This window comes from Colias croceus, chromosome 15 (genome assembly GCF_905220415.1).
Source record: "Colias croceus chromosome 15, ilColCroc2.1".
Lineage (NCBI taxonomy): Eukaryota > Metazoa > Arthropoda > Insecta > Lepidoptera > Pieridae > Colias > Colias croceus.
In genome coordinates this window covers 7010195-7032542 of record NC_059551.1, presented here as the reverse complement: position 1 = coordinate 7032542, position 22348 = coordinate 7010195, and the positions used below count along the sequence as shown (strand labels likewise).

Genomic DNA, 22348 nt, shown 5'->3' with positions numbered 1-22348 from the left:
TATCGTGTAGTAAATTAGACTGTGCTAGAAATCGCATGTCCGTTTCAATCAATCTCGTTTGCCTGCAATTAGCGTCACTGCGTCCAACTGTTCAAAGTTGAACGTAAAAGTTCACAGGATTATTCCGAAACCATCAAATATTTCAACTATATAGTTCTCGTCTTATTCTGTATTAATCTAAAACCTAAAATCAATAGTATTATAATTATTATCTGTGCTTAAACTATAAAATATCCCTTTGAACTGGTAGTGCAGTGGGTGTAATATCCGTTCGCCTCACTACAATAAATGAGTATTGCAGACGGTGCTATCATTGAGATCCTTCCCAGTATCGTAGTTTTGTAATAATACTATGTTATATGTTATAATGCTCAATACTCTAATAGGTATGTTTAAAATTCACAGTGTTGTTATTACATTCAATGGTACTACAGTGATCTAAAAGTTTTGTATAATATGCGTGGACAAAAGGATCACGTTCCAGAATATTCCTTCTCGATATAATACAAACGCGACGCGTAGTTGAGTGTTGACGACCAGTTTTCTGCCCGCGGTTTTCTAATCCTGAACCGAAATTTGTTCATTTCACTACTTTATTTTATTTACTGCAATGCTAACTTCGCTCGCCAGTCAATTTGCGTAACTGCCTCTAATAGACAGTGAAAGTTTTTATTTTATTTACGAACGATTCGTACTAGAATGCTCAATACAATTTGATTGTGGTTTATGTGTTCATTTTTAGATGAACAACTTCACAAACACAAAAAAGGCTTTTCTCGAAAAAGCTTCCATTTCTTAAAATAAATCTGGCTCATGACTACACGAGCAAGTAAAGATAATGGCCATTATAAATTGTAAAAGATAATTAAAAAAAAGACTAAATAGAAATGATATGACCAAAGAAAAGATGAAGGCACCTATAGGAATATAAAAGCAATCGGATAAGTTTCCAAAAAAAGAAAAAATAACTTTTTAATTGTAATTAAGTGGCTGCAATGTAGGTACATTTATTTTAACGACACCGCATTGAGACCTATAAAACCTTTTTACAAAAATTTGTATTAATAATCTGCGATAAACCAAAAAGTGCGACGCAACGTCTCCTCAGTTTGTCATTTCGTCACTGCCTGCATTTAGATCTGCAGTTTCTAAACAAAATTTTAGTTTTATATATCGATACAATTATTTATAGCCCTTTTTATAATAAGATTTTCGGAAACAGATCTTATAGTTTTAAATAAAGTTTTAAATGTAACGAAGCATTATTAATTATAAAATAAATTAAATAAAATTATTATGGCGCTCTATTCAGGGGACGCTGGTTATTCCAACACAATTGACCTTTTGGATGACGAAGTAAGTTCTAATGATGAAGAGAAAAGAAAATCCGAATCAGGAACCCAAACAAAATGTTCACGCAATAAAGGTAAGTATTTAAAATAGTAAATGTAATTTTGCTTGATCTCATCAAAATTGTGATAACTATAGTCCTTTCCACCTAAGATGATTTCTGTGACACATCGATTTTTGACACGTGTAGAGATGTCTTTACTGAAATCATATCAATTGTTTCCGATAATCGATAATATTTTATATGGAAATGAAATCGATTTGAATAAAGTACCAAAATTAGTTTTTTCGGCATTTCGCCAACAATTAACTAAGGAAACTTAGCAAACAACAGCAAAAAAAAAGTCAACAATAGCAATTAGTAACAATAACAGAATACCACGTAAAATATCAATATAAAAATGCAACTTGTATACAAAGCTGACGCACTTGTACAGACGATTGACTCGATTGACAAACGATCACAAGATGGGCGCCGATTATATATTTTCCAACTCTATGATTTTTCAACGATCCATTTCATGTACACGAATTGCGTAGGTATTATATTTTTGTGTTATTTTATTTTATTTTTCATTATATTAAACTAAACAATACTGTTTTTGATTTATAAGCTTAAGATGTTTCATTTTTATATTTTTGGTAATAATGCCGCCATAAAATAAAAATAATATGCACTAAAATTATTTTGGCGTTTTAAACATAAAATACGTAATTCGGAACACGACGAAGTGTCACAGGAATCATCCTACGTGAAAAGGACTATACTATGTTTATCATTAAAATTAAAATTTATAAGGATGTTTACAAACGAAAATGTTTACTTGATAATATAACTATTATGAAAGCTCAATAATTAAAGCCTGATAAATCCGTTATTTTATATTACGGTTAAATATACAAGTAACAAAATACACAAGACTAATAAAATTGATAAGCTATCAGTAACATTAAATCGTTGTTTGTTTGTCTGAGATTTGTGTGTTTGAACACGCTAATCTCAGGAACTACTGGTCCGATTTGAAAAATTATTTCTGTGTAAGTGTCTTATTTTTTAATTCATGTAAAAAAGAAGGCTAGGTAAGTAAGTTGAGAGGATTTCAAATGAATTGTTTAAAGAAAATGCAATGCAAATTAATCTTTAGTTATTTTATTATCATATTTACAATGGAATAAAATCATTTATATTACGAATAACTGTCTAAACATACACGAATCAAATAAAAGACGTAAAAATAAGGCATCATCGTTTTTTTTTTCAGGTAAAAAAGTCCACAGCCCAATGCTACGTGCATCTCTCAGTAGTGGATTAAAACACATAATAATACCAACACAAAAAACGAAAAAGAGAAGAGGTAATACTTGTTCAATACGTTTATGAATAACCACTTTTTTCATACCTTATTGTTAAATTACTACTTAAATATTGATGTAGAGATGTTTTCATTTTATTGACTCTATATTGTGTACAATTATTATTTGAGATTTTTTTAAAGAATATAAAAAATGGGTCGCAAGGTGGGATTCGAACCCACGTCTTTCTGCGTTTCTAGAGTGCGACGCTTAGCCTCTCAGATCGTCGAGTGACGGTTAAAAAATTGTCATTTATAGAGCACTAGCTTTCCGCCCGCGGCTTCGCCCGCGCAGTCAAAGAAAAACCCGCATTCCAGTTCCCGTTCCCGTGGAATTTCCGGAATAAAACCTATCCTATGTCCCGGTGTAAAAAGTAGCCTATGGCCTTTCTCGGATATCAAAATATCTCTATACCAAATTTCATGCAAATTGGTTCAGTAGTTAAGGCTTGATTGAGTATCAGACAGACACAGAGTTACTTTCGCATTTATAATATTAGTATGGATTTGAAAACTAGAAACTTACTTTCAGATACAAATGTTATTTGTTACAGTAAAATTGATGAATTGGAAAAGATATCACAAGTTAAGCGTTATATATTCGTTCATGGATGATTTAGAGAGAGACTATCCCGCTATATGTACAGTTTCAGTCATTGGGAAATCTGTTGAAGGCAGGGATATTAAGGTAAACATCGATTTTAAACAAAATTATATAATTGTGTTTTTAAAATAATCGAATTAAGATCGATCAATCATCAAATGACAATAATCTTGTTATAAGTAAAATAGCACTAGATTTTGCTTCGCTTGTGGAGTAGTGTAAGTTCATCGCCAATTTCTAACACATAAATCGGTAAAATCATATTCATTTCTTGATTTAAATATGTATTACTGGCGGTAGCAAGTAGCAACATCTATCACATAGAAATATTAACTAGGTATAATGGGCCGATAGTACTATAATACGACACAATTGCATATTTTATCTGACTCTTAATCTTCATTATTTTCATCATGTATAAAACTAATATGATCCAGATGCTCAAAATATCAAACAGCGACGCATCCAACACGTCAGTCTGGCTCGATGCGTCCATACACTCGCGGGAGTGGATCAGCACGGCTGTAGTGACATATCTAGCCGATGTTATTGTGAGGAACTTTCACCATCATTCCGTGTCTATCACTAATAAGGATTGGTAAGATATATTTTAAGACATAGTATATTAATTGCACGTAACTCTACATTATTATTGTGCCTACGTCATTATTGACTTAATTAAAAAAATATTCAGTAACACTCAGACAGACAGGTTTTCGAAGACGCTGCTAGAATTAAGATCGTACTGAAGATGCCTTAAGAATTTAATACAATCCCGCCATTTCAAAGAATTTAAACTCATCTATACTAATATTATAAAGCTGAAGAGTTTGTTTGTTTGTTTGAACGCGCTTATCTCGGGAACTTCTGGTCCGATTTAAAAAATTATTTCGGTGTTAGCTCATTATCGAGGAAGGCTATAGGCTATATATCATCACACTACGACCTACAGGAGTGGAGAGCCACGGGGGTGAAACCGCGCGGAGCAGCTAGTTCAAAATATACTTTTCAATATCTAATAAAAAGCTTATTTTCATCCAATTCTCCTCCAGCACACGTTTCACAACAACAATATGTCAAAACAATCCCTTAACTAAAAATAGGCACTGTTCTAGACATATAAATGCGCAATAACCAATCAAATATCGTGAACCACGTTATTACATGTCAGGTACATTGTGCCCGTGCTGAACCCTGACGGCTACGAGTACACACACACGCGCGATCGCATGTGGAGGAAGAACCGAGCCTGCTATAACGGCGAGTGTGTGGGCGTCGATCTTAATAGGAATTTTAGGTTATTTTTTTATAAATATTGAAAATTATATTTGTTTTCTTTTGTTAGTTGCATTTCAAGTGAGCTTATTATATAAATATTATGAGGGATCGTTAAAATTATGGACATTTTTGTCTTGTTTTTAAAAGGAAAGATGATACTACCTACAATCCTTCGATGTAGTATTTTACGTAGATAATATAATATTTTCATACAATATTTAGCCTACACAAAACGTAGTCATGTGTAGTCCTCCTTGACTTTCTTCTTATATAATAAGAAGCTAATTATTGTTTTAGTTATGGTTGGGGAAATAACGGAGACCAAGGGTCATCAGGCGATCCAAGTAACGTCTTCTACCGAGGTCCAGCGCCCTTCTCAGAGCCAGAAGCGGCTGCTGTGAGGGTAAGTTTTGAAATTATTTAGAATATGTACTATGATTATTCGTATAACTATTCAATTTGTTAATTTTCGAAATTAATGCCTACAGTATTATAAACTTTTTTGGTAAATCTCTACTGAATTTGTTAATCATTGTTTTTATTCTACGGTGAAATGTTAACTTCCTTTCTATTTAATTTAATTTTTCATAAAATATTTATTATATAATAAGAAAAATATCTAGTATCTAATAAGAAAATTGTTGACTTTCCAAGACCAAACTGTTTCAATTTATATCTTATTTATTCCAGGACACAATCCTCAGCGCCTCTTCCCCGTTCAAGGTGTTCCTGTCGTTCCACAGCTACTTTGAGCTGATCATATTCCCGTGGGGCTACAAGTGTGAGACGTGCCCCGACTACTTGCACCTGCTGGAGGCCGGCACGTGCATGGCAAGGGTACTCGCGTAAGAGATTGTAGACTATAGTTTGTTGAATGTTTCAATTTGGAGTTTAGATTATGTTAGAGCAAGTGAGTTAGGTCAACATAACTATCTACTTGATGTAGGACGTTTTTCGAGTAGATCAGGGGCACTAGGACAGGAAATTTCACTAATGGCTGATTTGGGAGGCTTGTGCAAGTTTGCACTGTGTAACTTTCTCAAAAATAATGTGTGAGAATATTTTTATGCGGCTACTTAACTGTAGAATAAAAAAAAAGCAAAAAAGCTTTTCTATTTCATCCATTGGTCCATGCTATGAAATTTAAATTACCTACATAAATCATAGAAATTTTTCAATTCAATAAATCGTTAAATATTATTCATTTATTTGTGACAAACTCGTATGTGTAGCCTTGTAATTCAGATAACTTTTTTACTATCTCTCGCATGTTATTTTCAGGCAATTTATGATACCACTGGGATGATTTACAAGGTGGGCAGTACAAAGGATCTCACTTACTTTGCCTGTGGCACCAGCATAGACTGGAGCTACGCTATAGCAAAGATACCATATTCCTTTATGGTAGAACTCAGAAGTAAGAAACATCGCTTCCGACTGCCAAAGGATCAAATAAGCGAGACCTGTCTGGAAATTTGGAGTGCAGTGAAAAACTTGATGGAGTTTGTCGAACGATCGAAGTCAAAAAAACCGACGTTTAAAAAGAAATAAGTGAGAGAAAGTTGTGTACTGTGGTGTTATTTTGTTGTACAATATTTTAAAAATGTATCATGTATATTAAATGACTCAAAAGATTTACATTTTTTTATTTTACCATTTACAAAATCTAAAAGCATACAAAAACAATCAAGAACTTTTCTTCGAAAACATTGTACAATTTAAACACTTTTTCTGATCAACATAGTCCGCTAAAGCTTTCACGCCATTGAGTATTTCATGACAACAATCCATGATTTCTTCTTTGGGCAGAAGAAACTTGTGTTCTTTGCTCCTCAACTCCACAAGGTATGAAAACGGAATATGGGCAGTTCCATAGCTCCAATCGATGCTTGTTCCAGCAGCGACGTACATAAGATCTTTAAAATTTCCCACTTTGTACATACGGCCGTTTGTTTCAAATATAGCCTGAAATATAAAATATTAGGATATAAGTATCTATAGTCGAGCCAATTTAATAGGCAACATTTGACGTCTATCAATTTTATCTTCGAAGAGATGTAACTTGCATAAAAACATCGATTAAAGTGAATTAATCGATACGGATTTGAAACATTTGTCAATCGAATTTATTAATTTATGATGATTTTTATTCACAAGTAATCAATGCATTCGATTCTAGATGTCAGATTTCGATTTTTAGAGTAACATCTCTGGTATTTAAAAAGAAAAAAGGTTTATTGACACAAAATTGTAGCGACGTCAGTTCTTCAATTCAGAAATTGTTTATCATGTTTAGAATGGTTTATCAGTAAAATGAAATCTTAAAATTACTTGTATTGGTCAATATTATTATAAATATGTAATCGTAATTTAAAAAAGTTAAGCAAACGTGCAGTTCTAACAAAACGAAATATCATGTTATTCTACGTCGTCGTTACTAGGTTACGTTGTTGAATTTTGTTGAACTGTCAAATGTTGCCTATTAAAATGGCTCTACCAAGAAGCTTATATCTAATACACTGGAGATTTCGGTATGAACATTGACGTGTAACAAGAAAATATTACCCAGTTCATGTTTTTTATCACTTTCACACCTAACTTGGTATTGCCACTGTTAATACGAAGTTTTCCCAAGGCTACTATGTATGCTGTAATATTCTGTGCAAAAGGTTAGTTTTTGTACATGAGTTTGTTGATAAATTGCCAACAACGTCATTCAGAAGCATTGTTGGATGAGACAATTATTATTTATGCTAAATAAAATAAGTATCTGAACCAATTAATAAAAAGCGATACTCCCTGATTATGGGTAGTCACCATAATAAAATTGTAGCAACTCTCACTTTGTCAATATGGCATGTGTGTCAAAAAAATTGCGTCGCTTCGAATATTTAAGTTAATATTGTTGCTTATTTATTGAATGTTTTCCGAATATAAAGAATGCATTGTATTGTGCAAAATTGCAGAAGTGTTTGGACACCAAATTCTGGCATAGAATTTCACAGGCAAGTGTATATTTACGTTATTTACAATATTCCTCAATACTCCTGCATGTACCTGTTTAGAATCATTTCAATGGCAAAAATTGTCTAATTTAGCATCATTTTAGTAAGCAGTCATGTTAAATTTGTTATTTCCCCAATACTTTATCATTTTTCAACAAGTTTTCAATAAACAAATTTAACAAGTAAGGTAACCATGATGACGAGTTTTTATGGATAGCGAGGAGAATACATTGTAATAACAATATTATGATGAAAATTTAGAACACCATTTTAAAGATTGTTACTAGTAATGAAACAACACACGACATCGGTATTGCACTCACATGTAGTTATAAGATTGTTCGTTTTTACATTGAAATTTATACTTTTTTAACTTACCTAATATTTTTTTGTTTTACGTATTTCAGCTTTCCAAAAAGTAAAATAAAAAGAAATATATGTGCCCATCAAGGTTACTGAGGATTACGACCCAGAAAAAAATACCTTTTGAAAAATAAACTTTGTAAAGTTAGCTGAAATTTGTGCAAGGTGTTATAAACAGTTTTTCTTTGATGATTTTGGCTTGAAATTGACCCGTCGAAGCAACGCGTTTAAAAAGAAGATCTGAGTAGCTTACAATTTGGTAAACAGCATCTGATGCAAAACACAACTTTCCTCTATTTACAAAGGATGTTAATGCTATATATCGGTTCATATCCAAGCTTTGTAGCCAAAAGTTATTTAAAACTATCATTCTATACCAATTAAAATTGTATGTACCTACCTATAAAGTATGACTATAATATTATAATATAAATACTGTTAAAAATAAATGTCGTTATTATTTATAGACCATGATTTTTAGTTTTTTCTATTTTGAAAAATCCTGAATTTACAAACTAGCGTGGTCACTCGACAGAAAGAGAGAAAAAACATGACTGACGTCATTGAAGGTCATATTTTCTTGTTACAAGTTAATGGTCATAGTGCAATCTCCAGTGTATTAGATATAAGCTTCTTGGGCTCTACTATAATTATAAAATTTTCAAGACATTTTTTCAGACAAGAAATTTAACAAAATCATTAAATGAATACTGGCAGGTTTAATTTAAACATTGAAAAGGTAAGGATCCTTTCTTTAAGTGTTATATCACATAAAACATAACGAAAAAATAAAAAAAAATTCATTCATACGAATCTTTAACAAAATTAATGTTGATTGTATTAGGTAATATACGTATAGGTATATTTACCTTAGCCATAGCAGTGCCACCTTCCAACAAGCGGACGTAATCGGCGCAAGGCTCAGACGTGAAGCACCAGGGAAACGATATAACTTCGCTGTATGCGTGAAAGGTCAGGAAGATCTTGAACGGCGTGCTGGAGTACAATATTAGATCCTGGAATATGATATTCAGGTTATATTGCGAGTAATGAGATGTAAAATACTACAAAATTATGCTATGCTCTTATTGCAATTATCTCTTATTTGTTTTTTTTTTATAAAACTTCAGGCAATTATTAAAAGCTATAAGTAAAATATTACAAGATTTTGGCATTATAGAACGTAAATCATCTAGAAAAAATATGCTGATAGTATTACCATGTCAATAATAAGTAATAACTAAATTCCAATAAACAATTCCATTTCGTCGAAGGAAATAAAATACATTTTTTTACCTTAACAGCAGCTGATTCCGGTTCTGAAAAAGGCTCGACGCCACGAAAGTTTTGGTGATAAGGGTCTCCAGAGGAACATTCAGGGCCGCATCGTCCCCAGTTGTATCTAAAACATAAATAAAAGTGACAAATAATTAAATTTCTCTCATATATATAAAATAAGGAATAAGAGAAGAAAAGAATTGATATGATGAAATATTCCGTGCCCATTTCACTTCACTAGATTTGATACTGACTTTTTAGCTCTTAGGTTTACTTTGAAAAGTGATTATCTGCAACTACGAGGCGGCTGACACAAATATTTTCTATCAATATAATAAATGTAATACTCTGTTACCCAAAATTTCTATTGAGGTCCACACCAACTATAGTATTGTCGACTCTAGCTCTGCTCTTGCGCCACATTCTGTCTTGTGTGTGCGAGTGATAGTAACCATCTGGATTCACGACAGGAACAAAAAACCTAATGAGGTTAATAATTATTATATTTTTATTGGTCATTCGTTTTTTTAACGTTTCCGATAAAAACAAAATTACGAGTAACTAAGAAAAATTTTGTTTATCTCTAATAAATGAAGAATCAATGATCAGTCACATCAATCTATATTCTCTCCGGTAATTAAGACTTTTGATAAAGGGTATCAAAAATACTTTCATTGCGCGTTTCAGACATTACTCAGGAGTCAAGACAGATTACAAAATGGCGCAGACTTTCTATTAACTAAATGAAATAGGAAGGTTTTATAAAGTTCTCAATTTAGCATATAATTTATTATCACTAACCAATCCTTATTCGTAATGCTCTTCGGTAGATTATTGAAATTCCTAGCAATATGATCAGCTATGTACGTAATAACCGACGTACTGATCCACTCCCGCGCATGTATCGTCGCGTCCAACCATACGCCCGTATTACTTGCATCACTGTTGGAAATTTTCAACATCTTTTAACAATTTACAATTATTTTCGTCTTTTAAATTTATGTGAGAATTAAAGTTTATTAAATTACTAACTTTTATTTCCCTCCCTTCTATAGAACGGCCAATACTACTAACTGTGCATGTGGACGGGAACTGCGCTTCCAAATTATCCATGAAATTATACACCATGTGCAGGGGGTAGTAATCTTTCCAGTCAAACGTACGCTCTGAAAATGGTACTTACAAAATACGTGTAGTTTAGATACAACTGAAACATGCAATTTGGAGACAAAACTAAAAGAGACTGATAATAACAATGAATTCAAAAAAAAATAGTCGATAAATCATTTAAAATGCATTATAAATTATTGATTATTCATAAAACTAGTAGATCTATTTGTAGATACTGCAGCATTATATTTCTTCACTACGATGTTAGTCTTGTTTTTTAGCGGAATATTTATAATAAAAACGAAAATATTTCTTTACATACTCTGTGGAGATTTCGATTGTCTTGAAGTGATGGATCCCATGGGGCTCCTCGGTCGCACAACATCGGTAGATGTCACTTCAAACAGTATGTTCCTATCCCTTAACATCTTTTCTATTTGCAACACTCTACTTCCTTCTACCATTATATCTACAGCGGTTTTGCGCTCCTTGCAAATTGATATAGCTATAAATAAATCATATATTACTAAAATGGTCAATCTGTATTATGTACTGGATTATATATCTATAGCCGGGTACGAATAATCATGTATTGTACACCATATAGTTTAAAATTCTACAATTCACTGGATATAGTACCTTAGTAAAGAAGTTTACATCCCTCTTATCAGTCTCTTTCCTATCCTATCCTACTAATATCATAAATTTGAAAATTTGTGAGGATGTATGTATGTAGATATGTTTGTTACTCTTTCACGCAAATATTACTGAACCGATACAGTGAAATTTAACGCACATATACGAGGGTAACTTGGATTAACACGTAGGATAGGTTTTATCCCGGAAATCTCGCGGGAACGGGAACTATGCGGGTTTTCTTTAAAAATTTGGGCGAAGCAGCGGGCGGAAAGCTAGCGATTTATCCATTTATGGAAATTATATGTGTACACTTACAGCCTTTGGTGTCTAGGCTCTTTAGGAATGTCTTTTGGCCTTCTTTCAGACATTTTACATCCCATACTTGATACCTGGTAGTCTTAAGTGCCACTTTGGCTAGATTTTGTAAAAATTTTAGAGTAGAATAATGATATTCGGCACATTGAAATTTTGACAAAAGTTTCGCCAACATTTGGCGTTCAAATATTTCTTCGAAATGTGACGTGAACTGAAAAAAGTTGCAAGTTTTGTTGCTTGTTTATTCCACGTCTATTCGCTCAATATTTAGTAAAAAGTTTTTACTAACACTAAATAAATTACATTTAGTAAAATATCGTCTATCTCTCAAGAAAAAACAATGCGAAAATCATCATCATCTTTTCAACAAGTTACATTACCAATCATAAACATTGTTTATTTTTTACCCAAGGGGTTAACTTAATCCGAATATGGAGTACTTACGCAAACAATAGCCATGTAATCAAGAAGAGGCTCAAAGAGCTAAGGCGCTAAGCATCGTCGCTCGATAATTAGATGTAATCAGATATTTTCAGTAAACGGCTCTCTGACTACCCTCCACGTTGCACTCCCTTTTAATGAAAAAAATTACTATTGGTTACTAGAACGCATCTCGCAATGATATCACTCGATTATAAATATAAGTATGTAGTTTTTAAGACGGGCTAAAGATTTTAAAATAGGTGTCGTTACCTCTTTTAAAATCGATTCAAAGTTACATAGCTGCATTAGCGATCGTTAAGGTCGAAATTAAAAATCTGAACTGTAACACAATTCTTCACTTTGGATGAAGAAGTATCTATGTGGAATACCGCTTTGAAATTTGAGTAAAAAGAATAAGAAAATCAAGACGAATTAGTATCGTAGAGTTAGGTAGGTACGTTTATGAATAAGAGCTATTAAAAAAGCCTAATTCAAGTACAGTAATGAATTCGTTTAAGTAATTACAATTATTAATTATCAATTACCTATGTCTTACAAAACTGGTATTACACGATGTATAATTGATACAAAAACGTATCTCAAAATAATTCTATTAGAAACGGGTGTAAAAAGAGCTATTGCAGAAAACTGTATCCTAATACCCTTCCAACAGTCAACTTACCAATCAGACAGTTGCTTTTTCAACCACACGTCTTCTTAATCTTAATCGAGAAAGTCGTGAGAACACACGGTAATGTGGCACTCATGGCAGGCCGCTAACCAGACGGCAACCCCAAACATCGCCCGCCACCCGAATGTCGCCTCGACTTCGTCTTACAGGCGTTTATCTTTTTAATTGCACCTCCCCTTGCGACGCTTGTTACCCGCTTTGTAGATTTATCGCCGCCTTTCGGATATTTTTCAGTTGTGCTTTTATAGTTTTTGATATTTTTAATTTACAAATTATAGGCACGTGCGTGTAAACTTATGAAAACCAGTTATAGATTCTATGGACCTAGGTTTTTCAAACTTTAATTCATCGCGGATATACTAATTTTATAACGTAGTGCGATAAATTGATATATGTACAAATAAACTGTATAGAAAATTAATTAAACAACAACTACATCATTAAAGCTACAATCTCAATATTTTTGTAACATACATAGGTACAGATTGAAAGTACTTAATTTTGCTGGTGTGCATTTGTTTTTTCGGTTTTAAAAGAAGTTTCTAGGTAATGTCTCAATGAATAAAATTTAAATAGCATATGAGATTACCTTTTAACGTGAAATTTAATAAACACCAAACTAACGAGCACATAGAATGCAAATTAATGAAGTACACAAAAGTCTAATTTACGTTCCTAGTAACCTTAGTACAACCATCGAGGTTTTGGTATGCTTGATTAAATGGATACCGATTGGTCCTTATTCCGTGGCATTAGAGTTTAAATTGGAATGCTCTAGAAAAATAAATTGCTGGGATCGGCAATTAGTCGCTAAATGTAGGTATACCAATGTGGGGGATAGGGGGAACACCCTGCTTTGTTTTTCATTAGAAGCTGCTTAAGGCCCTCAATGTCGCCCGTCGACCTGGCTTAACATTTAATGCGAAAAACTATTTAACTTACTGGTACATTGTCGCCGATTTATTAATAAAGTTTTCAGGGATTATGTCAAAAGTTAGAAGACAATAACTGTATAGAATTCAAAAGATAAAACGATATAAACTAAAAACATTATAAGTTAATAACTGATAATAAGTACCGTAAGCAATGCGATGATTAAAAATAATGTATGAGCTTATTTTTTTTTAACAAAAATTCAAGTATATTGATTGCAAGAATGAAAACAAAACATTGATAGAGCCTGTGGATAGAGCCCACAGTGGGATACTAATCATTCCTTATATTATAACTATTCATTTTTACTAAATTAATTAATTATTAATTAATTTAATAGCTATTCCTACAGTTTCAGTTATCTGCATCTATCATATCTTAATAATTAAAATGTATTTTTAAATAGGTAGCAATATTATAATTCGGCATAATGCCACAAGATGCCAATGTCAAGTTCCAGCAATCATGTTCATAATAATCCAAAAACATGAAAAACCTTTAAAACTATTCTAATTATTTATTATTTAATATGGGTAAATTAAAAAGATAATTTATTTAAATCACTTTAAACTATTAAAAAAATCCAGTACATAAAATAAAACCTTCGATATATAGCAATAAAATGATATTAGGAAGAATAATAATAAACGTTTTCAACTTTTCAAGTAAATAAAGAAAGCTACTTAAAAAATGAATCCCAGTGGTTCATATTACCACGAAACACCAGCTAAACGTTATTTTTCACGAAGACGCATGAAATATTATGTATTTAATGATACTGAAGAATCTGATGATAACACAGTCAATAGTACCTCAGATGATGCAGGCAATGAACAAAATTTAGATAATCATCACCATTATCATGAACCTGATAATATTCTTACAAAAGACGTACAAAATGTACAAGAATCAAATTCCAAGATAATCCACGGCAATCCTATACAGCCTGAAAATGTAAAAACAGATACGGGAACTTCCAAACCTAAAATAATACTACAAAATGTGCCAAGTTTGTATTTTGTTCTCCTTTTAATATGATTATTAATACATGACATTATACGTTACCTGTACTATATAAAATTTACTAAACCAAATACCTTTTTCTATAGAAGCACCAAAAGAAGAACTAGTGAAACGAATGGACTGGGAGAACTATCATCGTTTACGCGTAATTCATAACTTTATGGATGAACTTGAATCAACATATCCGTCAATATGCACAGTTGGGTACATAGGCACATCTCTTGAAGGCAGAGATTTGAAGGTAAACATGTCAAGTCATTAACAATCTGGACTGCAATATCTTCTTAAACTTAGATACTTATTTAAAATTCTTCCTAAATTACGTTTTGTAGATATAACTTTTTTTTCTTATAAGTGTACTTGATGATCTAGATCACGATCATCAGGTATTAGTTTGTACGTATTATATTTCTGCATCTTGTATCTTCAAATAAGAGAACGACTTTCTAGATTCTAAAAGTATCAAATAGTGATGCTAGCAACGCTAGTGTTTGGATGGATGCTGGTATACACGCAAGGGAGTGGATTGCCCCGGCTGTTGCTACGTATATTGCAAACCATATCGCGAGAAATTTTCAAAGTTCACCCGATTATGTTACAAATAAGGATTGGTATGTCTTATATATGAACTGCAGGATATTTCTATCAATATGTTAGTTAAATCTTTACTTTGATATTTTAGGTATTTTCTCCCCGTTGTTAACCCAGATGGATATGAGTATTCACATACAGTAGATCGAATGTGGAGGAAAAATAGAGCATGGCATGGCGGACAATGTTTGGGTGTCGATCTAAATAGAAACTTTAGGTATCTGCTAGAAATTGCTGAAATATTATTTCGTTCCATAAACTACATAATATTATTATGTAGTTTCTATATTATAAAACTATTAAGTAACATTACTAAAATAGATTTTGTAAAAGGAGATAATTGGTATATTTCCCGGAATTTACCACAATCATATGAAAATAAAACAGTATTTTCTATCTCGTGTAAAACTATGGAGTTTATAATTCACCTGATTCTGTATGTATTGATTTAATTAAAGTATACTTTAAGCTACGGTTGGGGAGGAAAAGGATCATCAGACAACCCGGCCAACTCATTCTATCGCGGTCCTGAGCCTTTCTCGGAACCAGAGTCCAGTGCAATGAGGGTATGTTAGCTTGAAATTTAAATAGATATTCTACGCATTACTGGGAACTTATTATAATCTGGAATATTTTATGCTTTGATCTCTTTATCAACGTAATTTTTACCAATATTGTTAATTTACTGCCCAACACACAATTGTTATAAATGATAACTTAATTGCTCTTTAAAATAGTGTCTCGTTTATCATAAAAACCCTTAATATATGAATACAGCTAAAGCATCATTCATAAATGCATTAAAATACAAAATCAATAGTTCGCAGCATCAATATTTGCCGTGCTTTATATAATATACAATGTACGACCGCCATTTCATTATAATTATATGATCAGAGCGCTGCAACAGCGTAGTAATAAAGTCTGCCACGTCGCTAGGTAAATGTAAATCCAGCATCATTTGCCTGTAATGTGATGTTGATACCAAAATCGTGTCATCGCCACTGGACGCCGAGATTAAACTGCAAACAGGATTTAGTCGTAAATCAATTTCACTGCATTGGTTTTATATCACTCTGTTGCATTTAATTAATGTACTAGATACTCGTTTAATGTGCGCGCTTGTTAAAAGTGGACGTTGAACTTGTGGCGATGCGTACTCGATATGTAATAAAGGCTATTTGTTTATAATATGTCTGTTGACTTGTTAAAACTTTTGTGACCATTTTAAAAATAATAATGAAACATCTAACAAATATTGTTTGTGAAAATGTAAAAGAAAATCTTTAATTTTAAATGTACTTATATATTGTTGGTATGTCTTTCATACGCATTTACAACTCTATATATAAAAAGTTCAGGGTCATTCATCATTAACCAAATGCTTACTTCTCGCTTACCTAAATCCTATGATTAGGTACAATAGCACTGTACGTGGAGGAATAATAAGAAAAATATGTTATCGGGCACAAGACAATAAATAAATAAATACTTAAGAAAAATCTAATTGCAATATCGACATAATAATTACTTTTTCAGGATTTCTTATCAAAGAGTGGAATATCATTCAAAGTGTACATAACGTTGCATAGCTATGGACAAATTATTTTATTTCCCTTCGCGTACAGAGACGAACTGTGCCCGGATTATGTACGATTGTTGGAAGGAGCTACAGTCATGTCTAAGGTTATCCACGATTCAACTAAATCATTAGTATTATACCCATTTCTATAGATATTTTCCTGATAGTTTCTTATATCATTTTCTAATAGGTACTAAAACAATGCAATTCACTGCGACCTCTCTAAGATCACATTCTAAAAACCGAACAAATTATTAGTGCGCTACGAACTCTATCCTATTTGATAAATAAATGATATAATAAACACATAATATTCATTATCTAAAGACGACAACGCTTTTCAGGCTATTTATGACTGCAACGGCAACACCTACAAGGTCGGTATTTCAAGGGATGTTCTGTACGGTGCAGCAGGAACCAGCAATGATTGGAGCTATGGGGCCGCCAAAATTCCCTATTGTTATCTAATAGAATTGAGGAGCAAGAAACACAAGTTCAAACTGCCAAAGGAAGAAATCGAGGAGACTGGCCATGAAATACTTAACTGCGTTCAGGCGCTCATGCAGTTTGTTGATGCGCGGGATAATAAAATGTGCCATCCCGAATTATAATTTATGAGACATAGATTTTTAGGTATAATATTCTGTAGAAAATTCAAATATATACATCGATAGTATCTAGATCGCATAGTAACATAAGTAACTAGAATAAATAAAATTCTCACTTATGTTATTTTGTGACATCCTATACAAACTTTTTTTTAATATTAAACATGACATCCGAAATGTGGTTTGAAAGAATGTCACCAGTCACATGAAAGTCAAAATTACAAGTTTAAAAAAATAGCAAGATATTTGATAAAATTAAGTTTATTTGATAAAGTTTATTTTTAATAGAAGATTATTACAACTATCACAGTGGCACCAACCAACTTCAAAACCCAAGTATGGGAGATAAGATTTACTAATGAGGGGCAAAGATTTTTCGTAAAGACTCTCGACTCTGCAGGAGGTGAATATAGAGTTAATCAAAAACTACTATAAATATAAACGTGAATAATTGTATGTTTGTTTAATGGATAAATTAAAAGACACAACAATTTAATTTATATATCGTTATTTGTCAAATAGAAACGCATTAATAAAATATCGTTGCTTGTTAAACAATTAAATACTCTATGTTAAAGATGATTTGCTATAATCATAACACAACACATTTGGTTGTAGCAGCAACAAATAGTATCAAATAAAAAGAACATTCTATTTACAATATTTCATTTTACTACACATTCCGCATACAGCAATAAACATCTGGAAAGAGGAACATAGCACCATGGACGTGATGGTAGAAGGTCCCAGAGCCGCTCAGGTAGCCAGCATGCTACATGAAAGAGAGATACCATACGCCATTGCTATGGGGGATGTGGATATCATGGTGGAGAAAGAACAGGGCACCGTGCTGAATAAACTTGTTAAGAATTCTGCTACAGGTTCCTTTTTATATAGTTATTTTAGTTTTGTTTTAATTTTAACATTCCTTGACCGTACGGCCTCCTCATACCCTCTTAGTCTTACGGACTCCTCATAACCGTAGTAAACAAGCGTTAAATATATTATTATGGAAGAAATAAAAACAATTGTACCTCTATACAAGAAATTGTACGTAGGTACTTTGAGAATGCGATATGGGATGCAATTGAAAAAAAAAAGACATCACGTTATAAATAATTAACCGATATAACATTATAATTTATTACTATTTTCTTAATATGAAACCACATTATATTAATTTAAATTATGTAATGTAGCACATGAAATTTGAAGGTTTTCATTTTATATCTATCGTAAAAATTTGATCGACATTAGCTTAATTAATGCAATAACAAAATCACTTACCTAATTCATTGAAATAATAAATAAACTGTGTCCTAATTAATACGTGGTCACACAGCGAAATGAATTATTTAATTAGGAAACATAATTATGTAAAACGCATTACATAATTATTTTATTGGACTGATATGATAGTTTACATAGCTATAATTATAAAATTCTCAGTCAATTCTGAAACTTGAAACTACGTGTACTTAAAATAATATAATCTGGATGTAATTTAAAATATACACCTAAATTTTCTTTATTTTTTTTAACTAGTGTTTTGTTTAATTGTATAAAAAGTACGACCAATGGATTGGCACAGTTATCACCGTTTGGATGTGATCTACGCGTGGATGGATAGTTTACAAAAGGAATATCCATACTTGTGTAGCGTTATGGTGATCGGTAAATCGGCTGAAGATAGAGACATAAAGGTAAATCTAATTAATAATAAATATTTTTAGTATAACAGAAGTGTTGATCACATTGGTCTGTAGGTACTATTTATTATAATGTACGAGGATGGTTCTTATGTAAAGAAAACGTGAATATGTACCACGGGCAAAGCCGGGGTGGACCGCTAGTTATACTATAAAGATACTGTATTTCAGTTACTAAAGATATCGAACGGGAACAAGGGTAACATGGGAGTATGGATAGATGGCACCATACACCCGCGCGAGTGGATCACCACGGCCGTCGTCACTTACATCGCCAACCAGATTGTGAGGAACTTCCATGAGTACTCCGAAAGTGTGACGAGTAAGGACTGGTGAGTGTCATCATCATTAGCCCATAAATTATGTTGTCACTGCTGGGCCATAATCCACCACGCTGGCCTAGTGCGGTTTAGGTGTCACATATAGTCGAAATTTAGATTTTTCGATATGTTGGTTTCTTCACCATGTTTTCCTTTACCGTTTCGAACTGTGGTGATATTAATTACGCGCAAATAAATTGACAAATCTATTTATTTCCTATGAGTGGATACTTACATGAAAATATTTTAGTTGCAAGTTCTATGAACTGAGTTTGATTACAAAGTAGCCAGTTTGCAGTTAGTGTAACGGATTAATTAAATTAGAAAATATTATGTAAATAGCGTTAAAGTGAAAATTTAGTTTCAAATTGAATAGTTTCTGAAGCTATGTACATTGAACAACTTCAAGATAAATTAATCCTTAATCTTATATATAAAAATGAATCGCAAAATGTGTTGGTAAGCGCATAACTCTAAAACGACTGAACCGATTTTGATAATTCTTTTTTTATTATATTTCTTGAATTACGAGGATGGATCTTATGTAGAGAAAACGTAAACATGTACCACGGGCGAAGCCGGGGCGGACTGCTAGTTATAAAAAAAACCTATTCATATTAATCTAAATATATATCAATTATAAAATGATATTTCTTAATATTACTTTTTAATATTACATTTCTAATATTAGCCATATTTTTTCAAGGTACATTTTACCAGTGTTGAATCCAGATGGCTACGAATATACGCATACAAATGATCGTATGTGGAGAAAAAATAGAGCGCAGTACGGCGAATGTGTAGGAGTCGATCTTAACAGGAACTTTAGGTGTGTATGTTTTTTGTAATTTTTCCTCATTGGTATCTATTGCAATTATAGTTATAATATGAATTAGTGTATTACTGAAGTCGAGGAAGGTAGCCAACATCCGCAGATGTATAATAGTTATGAAAAGACAAAGTATTTGATTAACTTCATTATTCACAATATTTCATGAAGAAATGTTTTATTTTATACGGTATACGTAATAGTATAGTTATATTTGTCTGTAGTATATGTATGAAAATGTAGAGACAATAAAATTTATGTCCTATTTTTAGTTTAAAAAATGATAGCTTATAAAAAATAAAATCAAATATAGGTATTATATCTGTATCTTATAATAGTCATTATTTAATTATGATTTATTCCTTTTCATGTTGTCATCAAATCAGTTATGGATGGGGCGAAAAAGGTGAAGAAGGCTCCTCCGATGATCCCGGAAATATATTTTTCAGAGGCCCGAAAGCGTTTTCGGAGCCGGAAACAGCAGCTGTTAAGGTATTATTTATATTTATTTGGTATAATGGATTATTTTCAATTATGGTACCTATTGTTATTACTTAGAATATTAGTGTGTTGGTATAGGTATAACGTTATTTTTTTTGCAAAAGTCATACGTAATAATAATAGACTCATAAAAATAACCAATAGTCAACTCCATTATTCATATTTATTATTTATCACTTTTGTCAATTGTAGTGTTCTATATTATTCGTTTTTTGTAGTTAAAAAAAATGTGCGGATTTAAACTAATACTTACCATGTACCTAATCCAATACGGGTTAACGAAATATAAAGAACGTGCCGTGCCGACTTTGTCAATAAATATTTTTACACTACATTCAACTTTCAGCATTACTTACCATTCATACGAAACACAATTATTCTTTGAAGCTTTTTATAATACAGTTATGTTTGTTTGTCCGCAGCGCACGATCCTGCACAGTGGGACAAATTTCAAGGTGTTCATCTCGTTTCACAGCTATGGTGAGGTGATAATCTTCCCCTGGGGCTACACAGCGGACCCTTGTCCCGATTACGTCGAGCTACTCGAAGGAGGGACCGCTATGGCCAAGGTGCCTTAATTACACTAAATTAAAGAAACACTTATGCCCTTAAATGAATCCTTAATCGAGTTAATTGGACGAGTGAGCTTTGTTTATTCAGTGCTAATTAAGATAAAGATAATGAATAAATGGCAGTTTTTAAAGCATTAATTTGAATATTCATCTATTTTTGTTGTGACAGTTATAGATTTGATACAAAATAATTATAATTGGTAGTAAAGCCATCTTTTAATACAAAACATTAATCAAACATACAACTGTATAATATGCAATTTAAAACAAAGGTTTTGCAATGTTAACTTATTTTTATTCTAGCAACTCCCTATATTATTCATGAATATCTTTTATCTTCTACTCTCATCCTAGTCCTCTTATAATCCATATTTATTATCGATAAACAATATCTTAAATATATTTTTAGGCTATCTTCGAAGCCAGCGGTCATACTTACAAAGTTGGCAGTACAAAGGATCTCATGTATTACTCAGCCGGCACCAGCGTGGACTGGAGCTATGGAGTCGCGAACATACCCTTTTCTTATATGATAGAATTGAGAGGAAAAACACATAGATTCCTCCTGCCCAGAGAAGATATTATACCCACAGCAAGAGAGGCAATGTGTGGTGTGTTAAGATTACTGGATTTTGTAGATAAAAGATGCAAAGGCACCCAAGCATGCGTTTGTCCAAAATAATCTCGAAAAGAAGAAACTGTCTGTGATATTTATATGAAAAATATTCTGGAATCTGTTATAAAATATTTAATAGAAATAAACTTCTTATACTTCAATAATAAAATGTATGCTTTAAATAAATTTTGGACACATTTTGCGTAGTGTAATTACAAAAGCAATGTATTTCGCTGCGGTCTCGAATAATATGGATGCAATCCAAAAATGTATTCCACGCACCATCAAATGTGCTCCAATATTTTGGTTTATTGTTTCACATCAGTAGTTGCCAAAAGTATCAATATTATATTTGGCTCGGATAGAAATGCAACATTAAAAATTTCGATAACTTTATTTACAGACTCGTATTATTATACAATTAACAAATATTAAACATAGCGATTTGGAATTCACATTTATCTAACACGTATCGACAATGAGCACTAAGCCCAAATATTTACTCCGACTTACACCATAAATAACTTTGTCTCATCTAACACCCGATCTACACAGATTCTAACCATTAAAGTCTTCCACCACTAAACTCATTAGAGCTAGCGCACAAGAGCAACTTTTGTCTCTGCAACTATTTTGTCTGTCCCATCAACTCTATG

General features: G+C 32.3%; 3 protein-coding genes across 5 annotated transcripts; 2 read left to right on the top strand and 1 right to left on the bottom strand.

Annotated features, from left to right (window-relative positions):
• Window positions 1–1265: 1265 nt before the first annotated feature.
• Window positions 1266–17148, top strand: LOC123698226. Its single transcript, XM_045644811.1, has 15 exons — window positions 1266–1426; window positions 2613–2705; window positions 3257–3390; window positions 3744–3904; window positions 4478–4603; window positions 4882–4987; window positions 5275–5421; window positions 5866–6133; window positions 14069–14350; window positions 14451–14605; window positions 14815–14975; window positions 15047–15172; window positions 15425–15521; window positions 16495–16641; window positions 16882–17148. Exons 1-15 carry the CDS (start codon window positions 1297–1299, stop codon window positions 17146–17148), a joined length of 2400 nt encoding a protein of 799 aa, XP_045500767.1. The 5' UTR covers window positions 1266–1296.
• LOC123698138 (carboxypeptidase B-like) lies at window positions 6248–11866 on the bottom strand. The gene is made up of 9 exons (XM_045644733.1): window positions 11739–11866; window positions 11295–11505; window positions 10663–10845; window positions 10263–10396; window positions 10032–10192; window positions 9586–9711; window positions 9249–9354; window positions 8822–8968; window positions 6248–6549 (listed from the first exon to the last, which is right to left on the bottom strand). The coding sequence occupies exons 1-9, from the start codon at window positions 11751–11753 to the stop codon at window positions 6271–6273; spliced, it is 1362 nt and encodes a 453-aa protein (XP_045500689.1). The 5' UTR covers window positions 11754–11866; the 3' UTR covers window positions 6248–6270.
• Window positions 17139–21861, top strand: LOC123698139 (carboxypeptidase B-like). 3 transcript variants are annotated; one of them, XM_045644734.1, is made up of 8 exons: window positions 17139–17170; window positions 17838–18026; window positions 18715–18848; window positions 19026–19186; window positions 19881–20003; window positions 20390–20495; window positions 20927–21073; window positions 21486–21861. In XM_045644734.1, the coding sequence occupies exons 1-8, from the start codon at window positions 17152–17154 to the stop codon at window positions 21756–21758; spliced, it is 1152 nt and encodes a 383-aa protein (XP_045500690.1). In that variant the 5' UTR covers window positions 17139–17151; the 3' UTR covers window positions 21759–21861. The 3 variants fall into 3 exon arrangements, with proteins under 3 accessions (XP_045500690.1, XP_045500691.1, XP_045500692.1); XM_045644735.1 differs by lacking the exon at window positions 17139–17170 and adding an exon at window positions 17416–17548; XM_045644736.1 differs by lacking the exon at window positions 17139–17170 and having other exon boundaries at window positions 18008–18026; window positions 18691–18848.
• The last annotated feature ends 487 nt before the right edge of the window (window positions 21862–22348 follow it).

Excerpts from the sequence above, each read along its gene's own strand:
- LOC123698226 (XM_045644811.1), top strand. The coding sequence starts at position 1,297 with ATGGCGCTCTATTCAGGGGACGCTGGTTATTCCAACACAATTGACCTT. Across the intron at positions 1,427-2,612 it reads AAAATGTTCACGCAATAAAG|GTAAAAAAGTCCACAGCCCA; the intron begins GTAAGTATTTAA and ends TTTTTTTTTCAG. Across the intron at positions 3,905-4,477 it reads TCTATCACTAATAAGGATTG|GTACATTGTGCCCGTGCTGA; the intron begins GTAAGATATATT and ends ATTACATGTCAG.
- LOC123698138 (XM_045644733.1), bottom strand. Across the intron at positions 10,846-11,294 it reads GAGCCTAGACACCAAAGGCT|CTATATCAATTTGCAAGGAG; the intron begins GTAAGTGTACAC and ends ATTTATTTATAG. Across the intron at positions 9,712-10,031 it reads AGCATTACGAATAAGGATTG|GTTTTTTGTTCCTGTCGTGA; the intron begins GTTAGTGATAAT and ends TAACCTCATTAG.
- LOC123698139 (XM_045644734.1), top strand. Across the intron at positions 18,027-18,714 it reads TGTTAAGAATTCTGCTACAG|TACGACCAATGGATTGGCAC; the intron begins GTTCCTTTTTAT and ends TTGTATAAAAAG. Across the intron at positions 20,496-20,926 it reads CGGAAACAGCAGCTGTTAAG|CGCACGATCCTGCACAGTGG; the intron begins GTATTATTTATA and ends GTTTGTCCGCAG.